Source organism: Oncorhynchus kisutch, linkage group LG7, assembly GCF_002021735.2.
Source record: "Oncorhynchus kisutch isolate 150728-3 linkage group LG7, Okis_V2, whole genome shotgun sequence".
NCBI lineage: Eukaryota > Metazoa > Chordata > Actinopteri > Salmoniformes > Salmonidae > Oncorhynchus > Oncorhynchus kisutch.
Window position 1 is genome coordinate 22,851,552 of NC_034180.2, and position 18,853 is coordinate 22,870,404.

Sequence of the window (18,853 nt, forward strand, 5' to 3'; positions counted from 1 at the left end):
CTTGAAACTTGGAAATGTCTGTTGCCTAGAAATACCAGAGACTAAAGTGTATCCACTGTCTTCAGGTAAACAGAGCGCAGGCTGTGGGGGGTGAGCAGTGGTCCAGAGAGGGGTGAGAGGAGGGGAGGGGGGGGGGGGGGGGGGGCAGGGGGATGAACAGAGCTCCATTAATCACACTGGAGGGGGAGGCCGTACAGACGACAGACAGGCAGGGAGGCTGCAGCACACTGGCTGGATGCGTCATGTGGCTGGACAGTGGACGCACTACCGTGGAATGGCCTGTAGGAGTCCTCCTGGCAGTGTACACAGGCAGTTCTGTGTTGGCCACTGTGAGGGAATGTATTCACACTTAGTACACTGGCTGGTAGCATTTTAGAGATGAATGAGCCTCATGAATCTGAAACATAACCTCAGATGAGCAATTACTATTTTACCTCAGGAATTAACTAACCAAGACAAATCTGGTCTGCGTCCCAAATGACACACTGCTCCCTTTATAGTGCACTGCTTCTGACCATGCCCCACAGGCACTATATAGGGAATAGGGTGCTATTTAGGACACAAGCACCAGTTTCCTTGTTGTAAACCAGGAAAGCGCCATGTTCATTTAGCGTCGTTCTGGCTGAGTTTCTGTAATGTCTTTTACACCTGGGCAGCGCTGAAACACATGCATCCTTTCTCAACTGGAGTAGAGAACTGGTCAGGTCAGATGTGCTATGCATTGAGACCTATCCATTCATATGACAAAAATAGGCCTCCCATCGCATAATGGAACATACCCACTACCTGGCTCCGTTATGTCTTTCAGTTACAGGCTGGAGCAGCACACAAAACTAGTCATTTTTCATAGTCAGAATCCATCACAACCCCCCCCCCCCCCCCCCCTTATAATCAGGTGCTGTAGTAATCAGGTTTTTAAATTAATCCCAAAGATAGCAGAGCTCACAGGATGCAGCAGACTATCATTCAAATTCATTCTGGAGGGAGAAAAGCGCCAGTAGAAAAACACAATCCTTTGGAGACAATTGAGGTAAAAAAAACAACATTTTAAAAAACAACTCCACGCCATCCAATCAGCATCACCCGATGGCTCCGTCGCCATGGTAACAGGCATCTGGTGGAAGCTGTGCGGTGGCTCGGTTAGTGCACAACAGTTCATGACAGACACGATGTACTATTCCCTTTACCGCAGGTAGCTAGGGGGTTACTGCAGGAGGAAGGGAGGAGGCTAGAGCTACCCTTCGTCTTGATTTATAATAGTGTGTGTGTAAAAATGTGAAGTAATACCTTAATGCTTTCAATCAGGAAATGGAATTCAATAATGGCATGCTGCTTGAAAAGTAATCCCCCCTTGCAATCAAAATAACTACATGCCATACACAGATGCTATTACTTGGCAGTTAGGTAACTAGTTATATACACCTTACTGCAAAGTATTCCTTGTGATAGATGTCAACTGGCACTTCCATCACTCACAAATGATCATTAGGAGTACATAATACAGTTATTCTCCTACATCATGTCATACAGCACATCACCATGCATGAAATTACTATTTACAATGTGCATATTTCATTTATTAGCAGATCTGTTTTCCAGTACCAAAAAGGTACAGAATCAGATTAGCATATACAGCATGCTATATGTTGACCTCTAGGGAAAGTTGCAGCTCATTTGTGCAAAACCACCAACCATCAAATTTCAATAGTATGTAGCTAGCGGAGCGAAAGGGGAAAGGAGTGGAGCTCAGGCAGCAACACGATGCCGCTGACTGCTGCAAAACAGAACAGGCTACTGTCTTTATTAGCTGGACAGGGAAGGTATGGCTCTTTGTCTCTCATATAAAAGAACGTGTGTTTTTGGCACTGAGGGGGCAGCTCAGGCCATCCAAGACTCAACTGCTGCTTGAACACATAGCCATCTCTCTGAATACGTCATGTACCAGTCGGCTCCAAACTGTGCTAAGAGCCCAATACTGTTACCCCCACAGCAGCCAGCCCCAAATTACACCATTTTCCAAGACACATTTCTTTGTAGTGTATTACATAAAGAAATAAGGTCTGAATGTGAAAAGGCTACTTTCTTTGATAAGTATTAACAGCGTATTTCTAGACTGAATTCAATGGAAAGTAGCGCTATTTATTAGTTCATGCCAGAAACCCAACAGGGATCATTGAAACTTTCATTTTCAAAGACTTTTGTCAGCTGTGTGAGGAAGTGCGAGAGGAAGTCTGCCACGTCTGCAGTTTGACAGTAGATAGACACGACAGGCAGCTAGCTATAGCACCTCAATTAGCATCAGCCATCGCAGCCTCATTCACACGACAGATGTTTGGAGAGAGAGAGAGGGAACGATCCACACTTGACCAAGGTGACGAGATGATGAAGGGAGTCGGAGGGAGGTGACTGCAGCTGTACTACAGCACACCAAACACACAGACACACACACATTGTGTGGGGTCTCATAGCCTATTGGCTCTGATAGAGCTGGAAAGTGTCAATAGAATCTGGCAACACTGTCCACAGATCCCCATCCCCTACAGTGTGTAGAAATAGTGATCACACTGGAAATGAAGGTGATGTCGACCCTGGCTGGCTGTAGTGGGTTGGAAGTATAATGTAGGAATAATGTCATGTAATCTCCAATTCATTTTCTCTGTGTGATGTTTTGGAAACACCACACCGACACTTTCTATGACATGCTGTTTGTTTGGGCCAGGGAAAGGAGTCTCACACTGTTATAATTTACAAGACAAAACCAGTGAACTGGACAGAGCTGAATGAAAGGTGGTCAGTCAGTGTGGATTGCGTTGGGGGTTGTTGTTCCCCTCAGAAAGCCCCCCCCCCCTACAAGGAGTCGTCCTCCATTGACAATTCACAGCAAACGGTTAGAGGGAAAGATCAGGAGAGTGTCAGAGTAAACTCCTCAGAGAGAGGATTCCAAATGTCAACAGAGAGCCGTTGAGGCCTGGCCTTAGATATGGAAATTCTGCCATGCCTGAGAGGACACAAGGCTGTTAGCTTCCTCTCATCAGCGGTTGTTGCCAATGGAAAACAATTGAATAGTGTGGTGACGTGACGGCCTACAGACCTACTTGATGTAAAATCTAGGCCATGGCTACATCCTAGTTATCGCTTGTTGCAGTTATATGTTAAATGACTTGAAACACATGACTCAGACAAAGGAGATGATACGGAGGGCCGAGCACACCCCCATTCACACCGACGGGGCTGTAGTGGAGCGGTTTGAGAGCTTCAAGTTCCTCAGTGTCCACATCACTAAAGACCCATCATGGTCCGAACACACAAACACAGTTGTGAAGAGGGCACGTCAATTCCTTTTCCCCCTCAGGAGGCTGAAAAGATTTGGCATGGGTCCCCAGATCCTCAAAAAGTTTGACTGCTGCACCATTGAGAGCATCTTGACTGATTTCATCACCGCTTGGTATGGCAACTGCTTGGCATTCGACTGTGAGGCGCTACATATGGTAGTGCGTATACGGCCCAGTACATCACTGGGGCTGAGCTCCCTGCCATCCTGGACCTCTATACCAGGCGGTGTCAGAAGAAGTCCCTAAAAATGTTCAAAGACTCCAGCCACCCAAGTCATAGACTGTTCCCTCTGCACAGCAAGCGGTACTGGAGTACCAAGTCTGGACCAAAAGGCACCTGAACAGCTTCTACCTCCAAGCCATGAGACTGCTGAACAGTTAATCAAATGGCCACCCTGACTATTTGCATTGACCCCTCATTTTTGTTGCACGTTCTCTCTTTCACAGGCTCTATTTACACTCACTGGACTCTAGCCACACACTCACACATACTACACTGACACTCCAACACACACTATTCCGATTGCCTAGTGAATTGCACCCCTACATGTGCATGCAGTATTACCTCAATTACATTGACACGGTACATGCCAGATACCCAACAAGGAACTAGTTACCTATTAGCCTTGCTAATGTTATTTTATTGTGTAAGTATTTCCTTTTTTATTGTGCTTATTTGTCTTATTTATGAACTCTGCATTGTTGGGAAAGTGCTCGCAAGTAAGCATTTCATGGTAAAGTCTACACCTGTTGTATTTGGTGCATGTGACATATAACATTTTACTTGAGTGTCTTTCATTCCCAATGACAGAGTAAGGTTATCTTAACCAAGGGAATGCTGTGCTCTTCATGTTAACTATTTTCATTATGTGGTTGTTATCACAATGTTAGACCAGTCAAGTCCCGAGACAAAGGATGCCCTGACACACAGTCGACTGACTCCCCCGGAGCATGTGCTATCTGACACACAGTCGACTGACTCCCCCCGGAGCATGTGCTATCCGACACACAGTCGACTGACTCCCCCCGGAGCATGTGCTATCCGACACACAGTCGACTGACTCCCCCCGGAGCATGTGCTATCTGATATACAGTTGACTGACTCCCCCGGAGCATGTGCTATCTGATATACAGTTGACTGACTCCCCCGGAGCATGTGCTATCTGATATACACAGGCGACTGACTCCCCCCGGAGCATGTGCTATCTGACACACAGTCGACTGACTCCCCCCGGAGCATGTGCTATCTGATATACAGTCGACTGACTCCCCCGGAGCATGTGCTATCTGATATACACAGGCGACTGACTCCCCCCGGAGCATGTGCTATCTGATATACAGTCGACTGACTCCCCCGAAGCATGTGCTATCTGACACACAGTCGACTGACTCCCCCCGGAGCATGTGCTATCTGATATACAGTCGACTGACGCCCCCGAAGCATGTGCTATCTGACACACAGGCGACTGACTCCCCCCGGAGCATGTGCTATCTGACACACAGGCGACTGACTCCCCCCGGAGCATGTGCTATCTGACACACAGGGGACTGACTCCCCCTGGAGCATGTGCTATCTGATATACACAGGCGACTGACCCCCCCCCCCCCCGGAGCATGTGCTATCCGACACACAGTCGACTGACTCCCCCCGGAGCATGTGCTATCTGATATACAGTTGACTGACTCCCCCGGAGCATGTGCTATCTGATATACAGTTGACTGACTCCCCCGGAGCATGTGCTATCTGATATACACAGGCGACTGACTCCCCCCGGAGCATGTGCTATCTGACACACAGTCGACTGACTCCCCCCGGAGCATGTGCTATCTGATATACAGTCGACTGACTCCCCCGGAGCATGTGCTATCTGATATACACAGGCGACTGACTCCCCCCGGAGCATGTGCTATCTGATATACAGTCGACTGACTCCCCCGAAGCATGTGCTATCTGACACACAGTCGACTGACTCCCCCCGGAGCATGTGCTATCTGATATACAGTCGACTGACTCCCCCGAAGCATGTGCTATCTGACACACAGTCGACTGACTCCCCCGGAGCATGTGCTATCTGACACACAGGCGACTGACTCCCCCCGGAGCATGTGCTATCTGATATACAGTCGACTGACTCCCCCGAAGCATGTGCTATCTGACACACAGTCGACTGACTCCCCCCGGAGCATGTGCTATCTGATATACAGTCGACTGACTCCCCCGAAGCATGTGCTATCTGACACACAGGCGACTGACTCCCCCCGGAGCATGTGCTATCTGACACACAGGCGACTGACTCCCCCCGGAGCATGTGCTATCTGACACACAGGGGACTGACTCCCCCTGGAGCATGTGCTATCTGATATACACAGGCGACTGACTCCCCCCGGAGCATGTGCTATCCGACACACAGTCGACTGACTCCCCCCGGAGCATGTGCTATCTGACACACAGGTGACTGACTCCCCCGGAGCATGTGCTATCTGACACACAGGCGACTGACTCCCCCCGGAGCATGTGCTATCTGACACACAGGGGACTGACTCCCCCTGGAGCATGTGCTATCCGACACACAGTTGACTGACTCCCCCGGAGCATGTGCTATCTGATATACAGTTGACTGACTCCCCCGGAGCATGTGCTATCTGATATACAGTTGACTGACTCCCCCGGAGCATGTGCTATCTGATATACACAGGTGACTGACTCCCCCCGGAGCATGTGCTATCTGACACACAGTCGACTGACTCCCCCCGGAGCATGTGCTATCTGATATACAGTCGACTGACTCCCCCGGAGCATGTGCTATCTGATATACACAGGCGACTGACTCCCCCCGGAGCATGTGCTATCTGATATACAGTCGACTGACTCCCCCGAAGCATGTGCTATCTGACACACAGTCGACTGACTCCCCCCGGAGCATGTGCTATCTGATATACAGTCGACTGACTCCCCCGAAGCATGTGCTATCTGACACACAGTCGACTGACTCCCCCGGAGCATGTGCTATCTGACACACAGGCGACTGACTCCCCCCGGAGCATGTGCTATCTGACACACAGGCGACTGACTCCCCCCGGAGCATGTGCTATCTGACACACAGGGGACTGACTCCCCCTGGAGCATGTGCTATCTGATATACACAGGCGACTGACTCCCCCCGGAGCATGTGCTATCCGACACACAGTCGACTGACTCCCCCCGGAGCATGTGCTATCTGATATACAGTTGACTGACTCCCCCGGAGCATGTGCTATCTGATATACAGTTGACTGACTCCCCCGGAGCATGTGCTATCTGATATACACAGGCGACTGACTCCCCCCGGAGCATGTGCTATCTGACACACAGTCGACTGACTCCCCACGGAGCATGTGCTATCTGATATACAGTTGACTGACTCCCCCGGAGTATGTGCTATCTGATATACAGTCGACTGACTCCCCCGAAGCATGTGCTATCTGACACACAGTCGACTGACTCCCCCGGAGCATGTGCTATCTGATATACACAGGCGACTGACTCCCCCCGGAGCATGTGCTATCTGATATACAGTCGACTGACTCCCCCGAAGCATGTGCTATCTGACACACAGTCGACTGACTCCCCCGGAGCATGTGCTATCTGACACACAGGCGACTGACTCCCCCCGGAGCATGTGCTATCTGATATACAGTCGACTGACTCCCCCGAAGCATGTGCTATCTGACACACAGGGGACTGACTCCCCCTGGAGCATGTGCTATCTGATATACACAGGCGACTGACTCCCCCCGGAGCATGTGCTATCCGACACACAGTCGACTGACTCCCCCCGGAGCATGTGCTATCTGATATACAGTTGACTGACTCCCCCGGAGCATGTGCTATCTGATATACAGTTGATTGACTCCCCCGGAGCATGTGCTATCTGATATACACAGGCGACTGACTCCCCCTGGAGTATGTGCTATCTGACACACAGTCGACTGACTCCCCCCGGAGCATGTGCTATCTGATATACAGTTGACTGACTCCCCCGGAGTATGTGCTATCTGATATACAGTCGACTGACTCCCCCGAAGCATGTGCTATCTGACACACAGTCGACTGACTCCCCCGGAGCATGTGCTATCTGATATACACAGGCGACTGACTCCCCCCGGAGCATGTGCTATCTGATATACAGTCGACTGACTCCCCCGAAGCATGTGCTATCTGACACACAGTCGACTGACTCCCCCGGAGCATGTGCTATCTGACACACAGGCGACTGACTCCCCCCGGAGCATGTGCTATCTGATATACAGTCGACTGACTCCCCCGAAGCATGTGCTATCTGACACACAGTCGACTGACTCCCCCCGGAGCATGTGCTATCTGATATACAGTCGACTGACTCCCCCCGGAGCATGTGCTATCTGATATACAGTCGACTGACTCCCCCGGAGCATGTGCTATCTGATATACAGTCGACTGACTCCCCCGGAGCATGTGCTATCTATCTGTCAGGCCTTTCTAAATATGGATTAACAAAAGACAAAAGGAGAGCCTTATATTACAAGAAACATGTGTGGAGTAAAAGAATGCAAACAATGCAAAATATCAAACAGAAGCTTAGAGGGAAAGGGAGCATGCAGGAAAAAGGCAGTTATAGCAATGTATCCTTGAGGGGTGAATGTACAGAACATTCTCATCTGTGGGATGAATGTTGCAGAGAACAGTGGGCCCCAGTAGTAGTTGATATTCATGGCAGTCTGCCGTCTGAACTCTGTGCTCTTGGAGGGCTGGGGAGAAACCCGAGGAGCACACAGCTCAGCGCCCCTTCCCTTGCTTGTGGCAGCAGCCTAAGATGGCTGCCAGAGCCTGGTGTAAACAAGGCAGAGAATGAAAGCGCTACATTTCTCCAGCCTGCATGCCAGGGACTGCAGGGGCAGTACTAACAGAGTGTTGAGGGTGGAGTTAACTCCTTCCCTTCTCCAGCTTCCTCACGTTGAACATGAGAGAAGAATTACAGATGGCTTTAAAAACATGAGGAGGAAATGAGGAATTATGCAATAAGGAGTATAACAAGACTAGCTAACTTCAGCCGGGACAGAGAGAGAAAAAAAGAATCAAATCTGAAGGTGCTAGCATTTGAAACTAGAGGAGAAAACTGGTGACCTTATTGTCAGTGTTTCCAAAAACAACACCCCTTTATTTGTGCCCCACTAAACAGGGGGTCCCCTCTAAGATTTGGCGGTTAACTTCAGAATGGCTGCATCTCCCTTGAAAAGCAAATGTTTTGTAATTCTTTCCAAATGGTATCAGCACTGGACAATTAAGGAACCTGATTTTTAAAAAAAAATAATAATCTCTGCCAACCAATTTAAAACATTAAATTGATAAGAGGACAATTGGACAGACATGTATACACACATTCTATTCAAATTAAAATGCACTAGTGGAAACAACACCTATGACTAAATGCATATGTAAAACGAGTAGGACGTTGCAGATCAGCCCTCAAAGGTGATTAAAACCAAAGAGAATACGCATTCAACATCGATTTATTTGTCCAGCTAACTATCAAATCAATTAAGTGAAGACGCTCTAAAAAGAGATCACAATAAATAAAATAAAAACTCAGCCTTTCCAGCTCTTTTTATTTTCTGAGAAATAAGGCGGGAGGACGAAGGAGAAAATAAGTGGGAATTTTAAAAAAAGAAATTCCTCTCCGCGCTGCGGCTGTGCGTCGCACAAAGAGGCAGGAGGGAGGGCACACGCCTGCAGCTCCCGGCAGCTCATTCGCCAGAGAGGAATGTTTGAGTGCATACATTATCTGGTAAGGAGGCCCAGGGCTGTGAAAGATAGTGCTGACATCACCATCTATAAATGGCTGGGCTTTGAGACACTGGGAGGGAAAACAAAACCCTTTCCCCACACACACTTCCCCTCCCCCTAAAAACAGCATGCTCGAGTCTCGACCAGATGAAAGTGGTTTGCTTGTTTCTATGAGAATAAAGGAAGCTGGGATTTCAAAGCTGACCTGTGATTTTTGTGCATTTGTAAACCATCTGCTATATGTTACAAATACTTTGACACACCGAATACGTCCAGGCATGTCATGCGCATTGTTTTGTTGCTATTCGGGTAATGTAGTATTACCTCCAGTAAAGCAAAGTTACAAAAGCAGGCAACATTTTATTCGATGCAACAAAAAATATATATATATTGAATCGACGCACGACGGAAATTAACCAAAAAGAGAGTCTGTGTAAGGGGAAACACATAGTCCTTCCAGCGCACGCAGGGTTAACCACCAGTCTGTCGTCTCTCTCCCTCCCTCCCCCCTTTGTGTCCGCAGCACATTCCTGAATAAATGATGTTTTGAACAAGGTTGGTAACCCATGGCAACAGCAGAGCAGAGCGGTGGCACTGCAGAGTAACCTTTGGGAAGGCGGTATTTTCATCTGCTGTAAACTTTTCCTGGCTGGGGAGAAAGGGAGGAATGGGAGGAGGGGGAGACAGGCTGGCATCCCTGGCTGGCCAACAGAAGGAAAACATACTGATGTGATTTGAGAATGTAAGCTGAAACAGTCCACTGAAAGCCTGGCCTCTCCAGACTAGGTTTGTTTGAGGAGAAATGGGGTTGGAATTATATTTCTACACTGTAACGGAAGAACATTCATAATCACGTAGCTGCTGTTATGAGCAGTTATATGTTTGTTCTCTGGAGGTAAATGTGTCACGAGGTGCTGGAATTAACTGTTTAAGTGGTTATGCACGGCAATAACACAAAATCCCCTTTGACCTCGTAAAAAAAAACTACATTCTAGAGTTTTTTTTTTTTTAACTAGGCAAGTCAGTTAACAACAGATTCTTATTTACAATGAGGTCCTACCGAGGCCAAACCCAAACTGGAGGACGCTGGGCCGCCCTATGGGACAATACCCCAAGAAATGATGCAACTCATCATTCAAGACATCAGAGATATCAGTCAACCACTTAAGTTGAGGATAGACACAACAGACAGACAGACGTCTGTTGCACCAGAAGGACCTCTTTCGCTTGGCCTCCCCTCCTAGGTCTATGTGATGGAGCAGAAACCCCCTGCAATTCCATCGACACCAGCCTTCCTCCTACTCCCGATGACACTGCACACGCTCTGTTCGGCTTGGCACTAACAGCCGCGGACGTACTTTCACAATGCCCATATTTTCAAACATGTATTTGAGCCGATTAGATGTGATCCATGCAATTCTTAGAAGTTGCAAAGGGAGGGCATATATACATAGACACTTTCAGAAAAATGTCTGAAGAAAATGTGGTCCCTTTTCAGTTCACAGTCATCATTTTTTCACCAGACAACCTATAAGTATAGAAGGTGTTAATCAATTAAACCGATTCCGGGATTTCACGCAACATATCAGCTATTCCAGACGCAATCTAGTGAGAGGCTAGAGTTTGTTACCTCAGGTAATTCAGAGGTCTGAAGGAGAGAAAAGAAAAGAGACAGTGTTTTGCACTCAGAATGAAGGCGGTGGTGGTACGACGTGAGTGTGTGTGTGTGTGAGGCTGCATTTGAATCTAACGAGTGAGGAGTCTTGTGAATTCTAAACAGGTCGAGAGCAAGAGGGAGAGAGAGAGAAGAGAGAGAGATCCTTCCCTGAGGGGTGTCTGAGTGAGTAGGTGCCTCTGCTCCCTCCTTTGCATGCACACTGCAACCTGAAACCTAAAGTATTGAGACAGCCAAAGGCACCTTAACCATGGAAGGGCTGCTCTGTTCTGTTTTAGCATGACAATAGAGACATGTTCCATCCCAAACCAGGTGCTTTGTTGCCTCACAGCACCTGGGATAGATAGGCCAATGGAAACTGAGGCACTGCAATGCACCATTAGATGGGTCGCTACGATTCAATGCCTCAATCCCAGCCTAAGGTTTCTATAGGACTGTTTTTGTTGGGGGTGTGCACATGTTGGTAAATAGAGAGATTATTTTGGATATACTATAGTCGGATAATGCCGTCTGGGAAATGAAAAAAGTGAGAAAATGAGTGTGAGATTTGTTTTTAAATCAGACTTGGAGAAAGGGGGGAGGGGGTGTCGCTTACTCACTCAGACAGCTGCTTTCTCTATTCGAACTGATGAGCCAATTTGTGTGAACCAAATTTGAGAAACTCGACACTAACAACCCCGTCTTCCTCTGGCGTACAACCAATTATTTTGACCATAGCATTCCCCAGGCGGTAAAAACCCTACTTTGAAACAGGGACGGTAACCAGGACAGAGTATTCAAAACTAACTATGGGCAGTTGGTCAGAGCATTACATAGAAGACAGGGGTCTCTGAGGAAAAGTCCTTACTCACCTCTCTATCTAAAGAACCATCTCATAACCCACCAACGAGCAGGGATGATAAAGTACAAAGGCCGCCACCTCCAACAATCCCAGGCTGGAGGACAGACCCCATCTAAACTCAGACACGTCAGCCCAATGTTTAGGCTTAGGCTACATCTGGGCTGCTGCCTTCACATGACCAAATACTCCTCAACGGGCGTATCATAGCTCCTCTCCTCAATTAAACCAGTATACATGTACATCAGTTGGTGCTCTTGGGAAGAGGATACTAGTTTGGGACATGTTTCCGGGACATACACAGCAGCCATTGTCTTAATCTCTTCCCGAGCTCACGTACAGAAGGCTCTAGTTGAGCCTGGTTGGTATTTATGGGGTTATCTGACCTCCCAGTCTCGACCTGCTCTATGCGCTCCATGGCACAGAGCCACGTGGGATTGGGAACCATGCTGCCTGCTGCAGACTGTGTGTACATAGGACCATTTGTCCCCATAACCCAGAGCAGCGCTAGGCTATTAAGCGCGACTCACAGCTACATAACAGGCATGCACCAACCGTGCTATATATCTATATTATCACCGGCCAATGGAACAGTGAGGAACCGTGTCCAATGACCGCCTGCCTGCTGCATTGAAAACGAGGAATGCCTTCCCTTTGGCTATACGGAGGCATGTGCAACAATTTTCAGACAGAAGCGCACACACACAGCGTAAACACGGGGAAATCGTAGTACTGCTTGAGCATGCACCAATACTACAACCATCAGAAAGATGAGCTGTCGTTAGTGAGAAGCATGCCGTAACAGCTGACTGTTACAAGCACCTGGAGGAGAGCAAACATGACATTCAATGCCAACTTGTTGAGGCCGCTTTTTCTTGTCTTGCCGAGAGGCACAGCCGTTGAAATTGTGGGCATATCCAATGCAAGGAACCTATTTGCCATTCAGATAGATGCAACTAAGTGATACTCATTTGGGGGGGAAGGGGGGGGGGATCTGTCAATGTGCCCTTGAGCAAGAAACTTAACCCTAATTGCTCTTGTAAGTTGCTCTGGACAAGTGTGTCTGCTAAATGACTAAAACATTCATTTAAAATTGAAAAATATTTAAGCAGGGATCATCCCTGTAGAATGTAAAGCAATGTTACTTTGACATAGTGAAAGGGGTTATGAATAAAAACCTGGCATCATCTGAGATATATATAAATATATCTGAGTACATGGTTAACTTGGCTTTGCAGCAAGGTGTGTGTGTAATAAACACTTATGAATATAAAACACTTTTGAACCAGATGTTAATGTCAAAGGCTGTCATCTCCAATTAGAGCAAATCTTATGTCAGGGACAACATTGTAAATAGTTCAAATGCTATGGTTGAGAAATATACTACCTCAGGTGACCCGGAGTTTGTAACAGTCTAAACTTGTTAAATAAAACTGACATTTCACCCAGGGTTAATATCAATGGAATTTATTACAATTTACTCAGCTCCAAGGCACATTACAAGTCTTCTGTTACTACAGAAATGTATAAACAAACAGTTTACGTTCATGTACAGCATTTTGCTCTACCTTTTTAAGCATCCGTGCATCATCAAAGCAAACTGGAAGAGAAGTTAATAACACGTAGTAAAATATTTTTGATCACAAGATGAAAAGAGATATTTGCTGTAAAAAAACATTAAAAATTAAAGATATGAAATAAAATAAGGAAAAAAAAAAAGTCCCCATATTGATTTGTACCCAATACAGGAGTTAGGGCAATGTAACCTGTTATTGGATATTCACTATGAGTAGTTTAATTTTACAGACATATATTCATTGGGAGTAGAAACTGGCCTTTTTATAATGAGAGAAGTGCATTAATTGGAAGGAATAAAACTGCAGCAGTGATTATAAAGTTAGTGCTTTAACTCGTCACTGCCACCCAAATACAACACTACTACCCGTCAAAACACCCTCCATAACATTAGGCGACATGACATCACATGTTCCTTTGTTTAAAAAAAAAACAGACATGAGGTGGAGAACGTCTCTGTACATCGACTATTTTTGTCCGTTTTGAGTAATCACACGTGTATATATTCGACTAAAATTCACGTTTCTATGGGAAGCCATAGATCACACCTATGGGTCTCTCTCCTTTTTTACCTTAACGTCCCCAGCTAATATTGTTGCTATCTCACCTTGCATGAACGCCCAAGGCACATTAGAACCTACCAGGGGGCATTTCTCTCCGCTAGGACAATACACCTCGCCAGTTGCTCCCTGCGCTTTGATGCTCTCTCGAGAACAAGGGAAACAGAATTTATGGTTGGGAACTGACGGACACTGAACGAAATGGGTATCCTCTAAACGTTCGTGGCAAATGGTACAACACAGAGGTCCGTTGTTTGCCATGGGAGAATCTGGAATGTTTTGCGCGTGGACCTGTTCCATGCCAGAATGCGCATTGGACTGAGAGGGAGTCCCGGCCAGATTGAGCTCTCCGTTACGGGAAGCCAAACGCCTCTGCCCAGAAACAGAGGCTGGGGAGACTGGGCTGCTGTTGTTATGTCTGGTGGATGTTGTAGAGTGAACAGAGTTGTTGTCCTTCGGAGAGTGCGCATTGCCCAACGTGTCCGCGACAGACATGAGCGCGGCCATTGGAGACTGTCCATTCTGGGGCGCAGATTCAGGGGGTGTGGCGCGACTTGAGTGAACAGAATGGCCAGGGCCAAGCGGCGGAGGTCCCCCGTGTGAGGCACCGAATGATCCGGATGCCATGGTCAGTTTTAACGCCTCGCTCTGGCTGGCCATCCACTGCTGCCTCTGCTGTTCTTGTTCAGATAGTTTCAGCGCGCTCTCTACAGAGTCAGGTTCTGGGGAGGCTTTACGCTTACGTACGCCAGTCCTCGGTGCACTCGTAGATGGCAAGGCACGAGGGATGTTGACCAAAGCAGTGGGCAGCAATGGGCAGCTGGCATCGATGTAGGGCTGAGGCAACATTTCAACCCCCAGCCCCTCTTTGAAGAATCGGACGGATTCGGGCAACAAATCACCCAGGAGTCGCCAGTCCCCCGAACCATGCTTTTTCTCATACTCCAAATATTTAAAGCCCGAGGAAAGCCCTCTGCCAAAGTCTTTCATGCAGTCCTGATACATTTGTTTGGCCACCCCTGATGCGCTGGAAAATATATTACCAGATCCACTTGGGTACTCGACAAATATTTTCAATTCATAGTCCATTCCAGGCTTTGACACTGCATCGAAAGCAAACACCCTACCCACGAGTGAATGATCCTTTTTAAATCTCACATCAAACGGGGAGCTGTTCGAAAGAGTAACCAAAGTGTCCCTTACTATTTTGGGTTTGTTTCCCCAGTCTTCGTTTCTGTTCCTTAAACTTTCACTGAGCTCAGCCAAAGCCTCTGCGTTACGCTGTTTCTCTTTCAGATCTCTCTCTTGGTCAGTGCTCGACACAGAACCTGGTCGTTTCCCCTGTTCTGACATGGACTGAGCGGCCATGGACAAAGAGGGTCCCACAATGGATGGGGGAGGGGGGCGGCTGGACAGGCTATGCGGGGCTATGGCTGTTGCCGAGGAGGGTCCATTCAACATGGTCTGTGGGAGAAGGTTGGGGGGAACGTTCATTTGTCCTGGGACCGCAGCGAGACCGTGGCTCCGACGGGAGTTCGGGCTCTGTCGGTTCAGTTCTGGGGGACCATCGTCCGGTTTGGGGAACCCATTTGGACCGCTCATTCCATTGGGAAGTCTGCTGGCATGGGCGCCAATACTGGAGTAGTCAAAGCGAGGTCTTTCCGCACTCAGAGAGTAGCGGTCCATCCCCGACTGTTGTTGTTTAGAGGGTCCATCCACATGGCTGATTTGCACCGTCTCCTTGGCTGATATTGCCGACTGTGTTTTTACTGTGGGCGGCGGTGGTGGACCGGGGGATCTCCCCCCTTGGAAACCATGAGCTCGTTTGAGGTGGCGTGCAGTTTCGATAACAAACTCGATCCGATCCGCACCTTCATAATTCACACAACCCCTGCACACTGCCTCCGTAAAATCCCAAATCATAGCCCACGGCATACGGGGTAAATCGCACAGGTAACATGACTGTCTCCGAGATGACGATACTTGTGCAGAAGACATGTTTAATGTCCCTTGCCTTGGTCCTTTTCCCCCAGATTCTTCGTTTGGAATTCTTTTCAGTCCGTGAATTTGTCACACAAAATAAACCCTCTTCTTCTCCTGCTCCTCTCCTGACTTCTGATGCCAGTGACTTGCAGTGTTGGGTTGTAGGAATGAAATTTGCTTTAAGCGCGCTTCACATCCTTACTTAGTTTGTGATTTGGAATTTTGATTGTGCCTCCACGTCTCCTCTCCCCAATTGGAATGCCACCTGGCTGGAGCAGTGACGCAAGCACCACGTTCCGCAGTTCCTTTGAAACAAATGACATGCCACTTGTTGCTTTCCAAACGCGCAAACTCAAACCACTCCCTCCTAATCTTCTGAATGGACTGGGAGCTCGGCTACACGAGCGCACGATGCTGACCAAATTACATGCAGCAGAATACGGGTTTGCACAATATTGGCATTTATATTAGATGTAATCATTATACCATTCATTATTATTAAATAAACATTTATTCTGTTTCAAACAGGTTACTTTTGCTTATGTCAGCAAAACTAAACCTTCAATATGGTAAAACAATTTATGATAATGAAACAAACTAATTTCTTATGCGTCGTGCTTGCAATGCAAGGACAGAATAATACATGATTTTATATCAAACTACTCACTGAATCAAACAAAACGCCTGGTTAAAATACAAACGCCTGGCTGTTGTCTACTTTTATGTAATCCAGTTCATTTCTGACCAAAATATGCTGCTAATCTGATTGAATTTGGCAACCGATTCATTGCATATGAGTGATTACAATAACAGTTGATTACAATAACAGTTGTATGCATAAGAACATGTTGTTGTTTTTTAAGCACGGTGTGATGGCTAAAATAAATCGCGGTAGCTCAGCAATACCCTCTAATAATTACACTGGGCTAGTTGAGCACGAGCTAGGGGTTCCCAACATGTTGATTGTTAACCTATGTACAGACAAGCATAGTCTGCACTGCGCCCCATCCATCCTCCCCCCTTTCCCCAGTCTCCCCTTCCTGATTAACAACACCCAGTAGGCAGGCGGAGCAGAATTTTCTGGAAGAGGAAGAAAAACAGCGTAAGGCAGCAGAGGGAGGAGGGAAGAAAAGTAATATATTGCCGTCTACACATACCGCTGGCACAGTACTGAACGGTGGTGGTGTGTTCCCTCCGTCCAGCCAAGAAGGGGCCAAGTATGGCCTCGGTCAAGAAAGAGTCAGCGCCATGCCGCCGCTTTCCCAAAACAATGTTGCTTTCACTGTACCGTGCTTTTAGGCTAAATGGGTACTGTGTGCACAATGGTGAGTAGTTGTAAATACGGTGTTTTGAGTACAGTACAGGCTGTAATTACAAACACTGATAATGTCTCTGAAGTCACAGTATATGAAATATGCGAAGCACGGTAGGATGCAAAGTCAGACCAAATTAGATGATTGCACTTCAACATATTAACTGCCTTCCTTAACTATATACCCAATATAAAATCATCAGCAATACATGATTTTTCTCCCAGCCCATCCAGTGGCGGGGGAAGCTAGAAACAACAACAGGACTAAAAGAAAAGATGGATTGGTGTTTTTCTTCAGAGTTGGTGCCAGACAGAGCAGGCTCTATGACTACCAGCAGCAGGCAGCAGCTGAGATTGTTATGTGGACAACTGTCACTTTATTTGTGCTCCAGGGATTGTGAAGGACAGGCAATGAAAGAGACAGCCATCATCAGTCAACAGAATTGGAGCAGACACAGACCAGGGCCGGGCAAGAGAAAAGTCTGTTTGTTCCATTTACTCCAACACTAAGCTCAATACTATTCCAACACTATAAATAGCTGTGCCTGACGAGCGTGGAGCACAATCGTACAGTTATAAAAGGTCAATGATCCTCAAAGCATGTGGCAACACAGTGTTGTAGACATATGGATGGACTTAAAACATAAGCGTATAAGAAAACTATGCCACATCAACTAACTAACCAGCGACATGTATCCATCCATGTAAGTGGTCGTTCTGCAGTTTAAATATCATTTGCAGAACTCAACATCGCGGCAATATTAAAATCATCTAATTCTGCCTCGGACGACTTCAAAAACAACCAGATACATAACTCTACACACTGTCTGCCTCAGCACCAGCCTCGAGCTCCCCTCCTTCCTGAAAGGATCCTGTGCAATCCCCACGGTCCCTCATGCATACACTGAGCTGCTCACACACCAACTTGAGCTCTCTCTCTCGCTCTCCCTCTTTGTGGAAAATTTTGCGGGGCCCACACAGTCAAGCGCAGGGGTTAATTTTTTGCTTCCGCTAAGCACCTGGCAAGTTGCCAGACAGATGAATTCTGGGAAAAGGTGAGACTTGCCAAGTACAAACTGCCAACATTAAGCAGGCCTGACAGCTCCTCTTTTCCTCCAAACTTGGCAGCAGTTCAAAGTGCTCTTTCATTTGAGATGTTGGCAGACTGCCAGCAGCATGCAGATACAGTGTATTCAGACGCCTTGACTATTTCCACATGGTGGAAAAAGCCTTATTCAGCCTTCTTCTAGAATGGATTAAATCTCTCCCCCCCCCCCCCCATCTACACACAATACCCCATAATGACAAAGCAAAAACTGGTTGTTAGAAATTGTTGTACATTTATTAAAAATTAAAAACAGAAATATCACATTATTCATAAGTATTCAGACACTTTACTCAGTACTTTGTTGAAGCACCTTTGGCAGTGATTACAGCCTCGAGTCTTCTTGGGTATGATGCTACAAGCTTGGCACATCTGTATTTGCGGAGTTTCTTCCATTCTTCTCTGCATTTTCTCTCAAGCTCTGTCAGGTTGGATGGGGAGCATCACTGCTCAGCTATTTTCAGGTCTCTCCAGAGATGTTCGATTGGGTTCAAGTCCAGGCTCTGCCTGGGCCACTCCAAGGACATTCAGAGACTTGTCCCGGTCATTGTACTGTTGGAAGACAAACCTTCACCCCAGTCTGAGGTCCTGCGCATTCTGGAGCAGGTGTTCATCAAGGATCTCTCTGTACTTTGCTCTGTTCATCTTTCCCTCGATCCTGACTAGTCTC

At 47.2% G+C, this 18,853-nt stretch overlaps 2 protein-coding genes across 3 annotated transcripts in view; both read right to left on the minus strand.

Annotated features, from left to right (window-relative positions):
- The window catches only part of kiaa0586 (KIAA0586 ortholog), a 122,815-nt gene that overhangs the window by 85,721 nt on the left and 18,241 nt on the right, over positions 1 to 18,853 (minus strand). The window lies entirely within an intron of this gene.
- irf2bpl (interferon regulatory factor 2 binding protein-like) lies at positions 13,095 to 16,203 on the minus strand. Its single transcript, XM_020487727.2, has one exon. The coding sequence runs from the start codon at positions 15,779 to 15,781 to the stop codon at positions 13,772 to 13,774; it is 2,010 nt and encodes a 669-aa protein (XP_020343316.1). The 5' UTR covers positions 15,782 to 16,203; the 3' UTR covers positions 13,095 to 13,771.

Coding starts and splice junctions, on each gene's coding strand:
- irf2bpl (XM_020487727.2), bottom strand. CDS start 15,781: ATGTCTTCTGCACAAGTATCGTCATCTCGGAGACAGTCATGTTACCTG.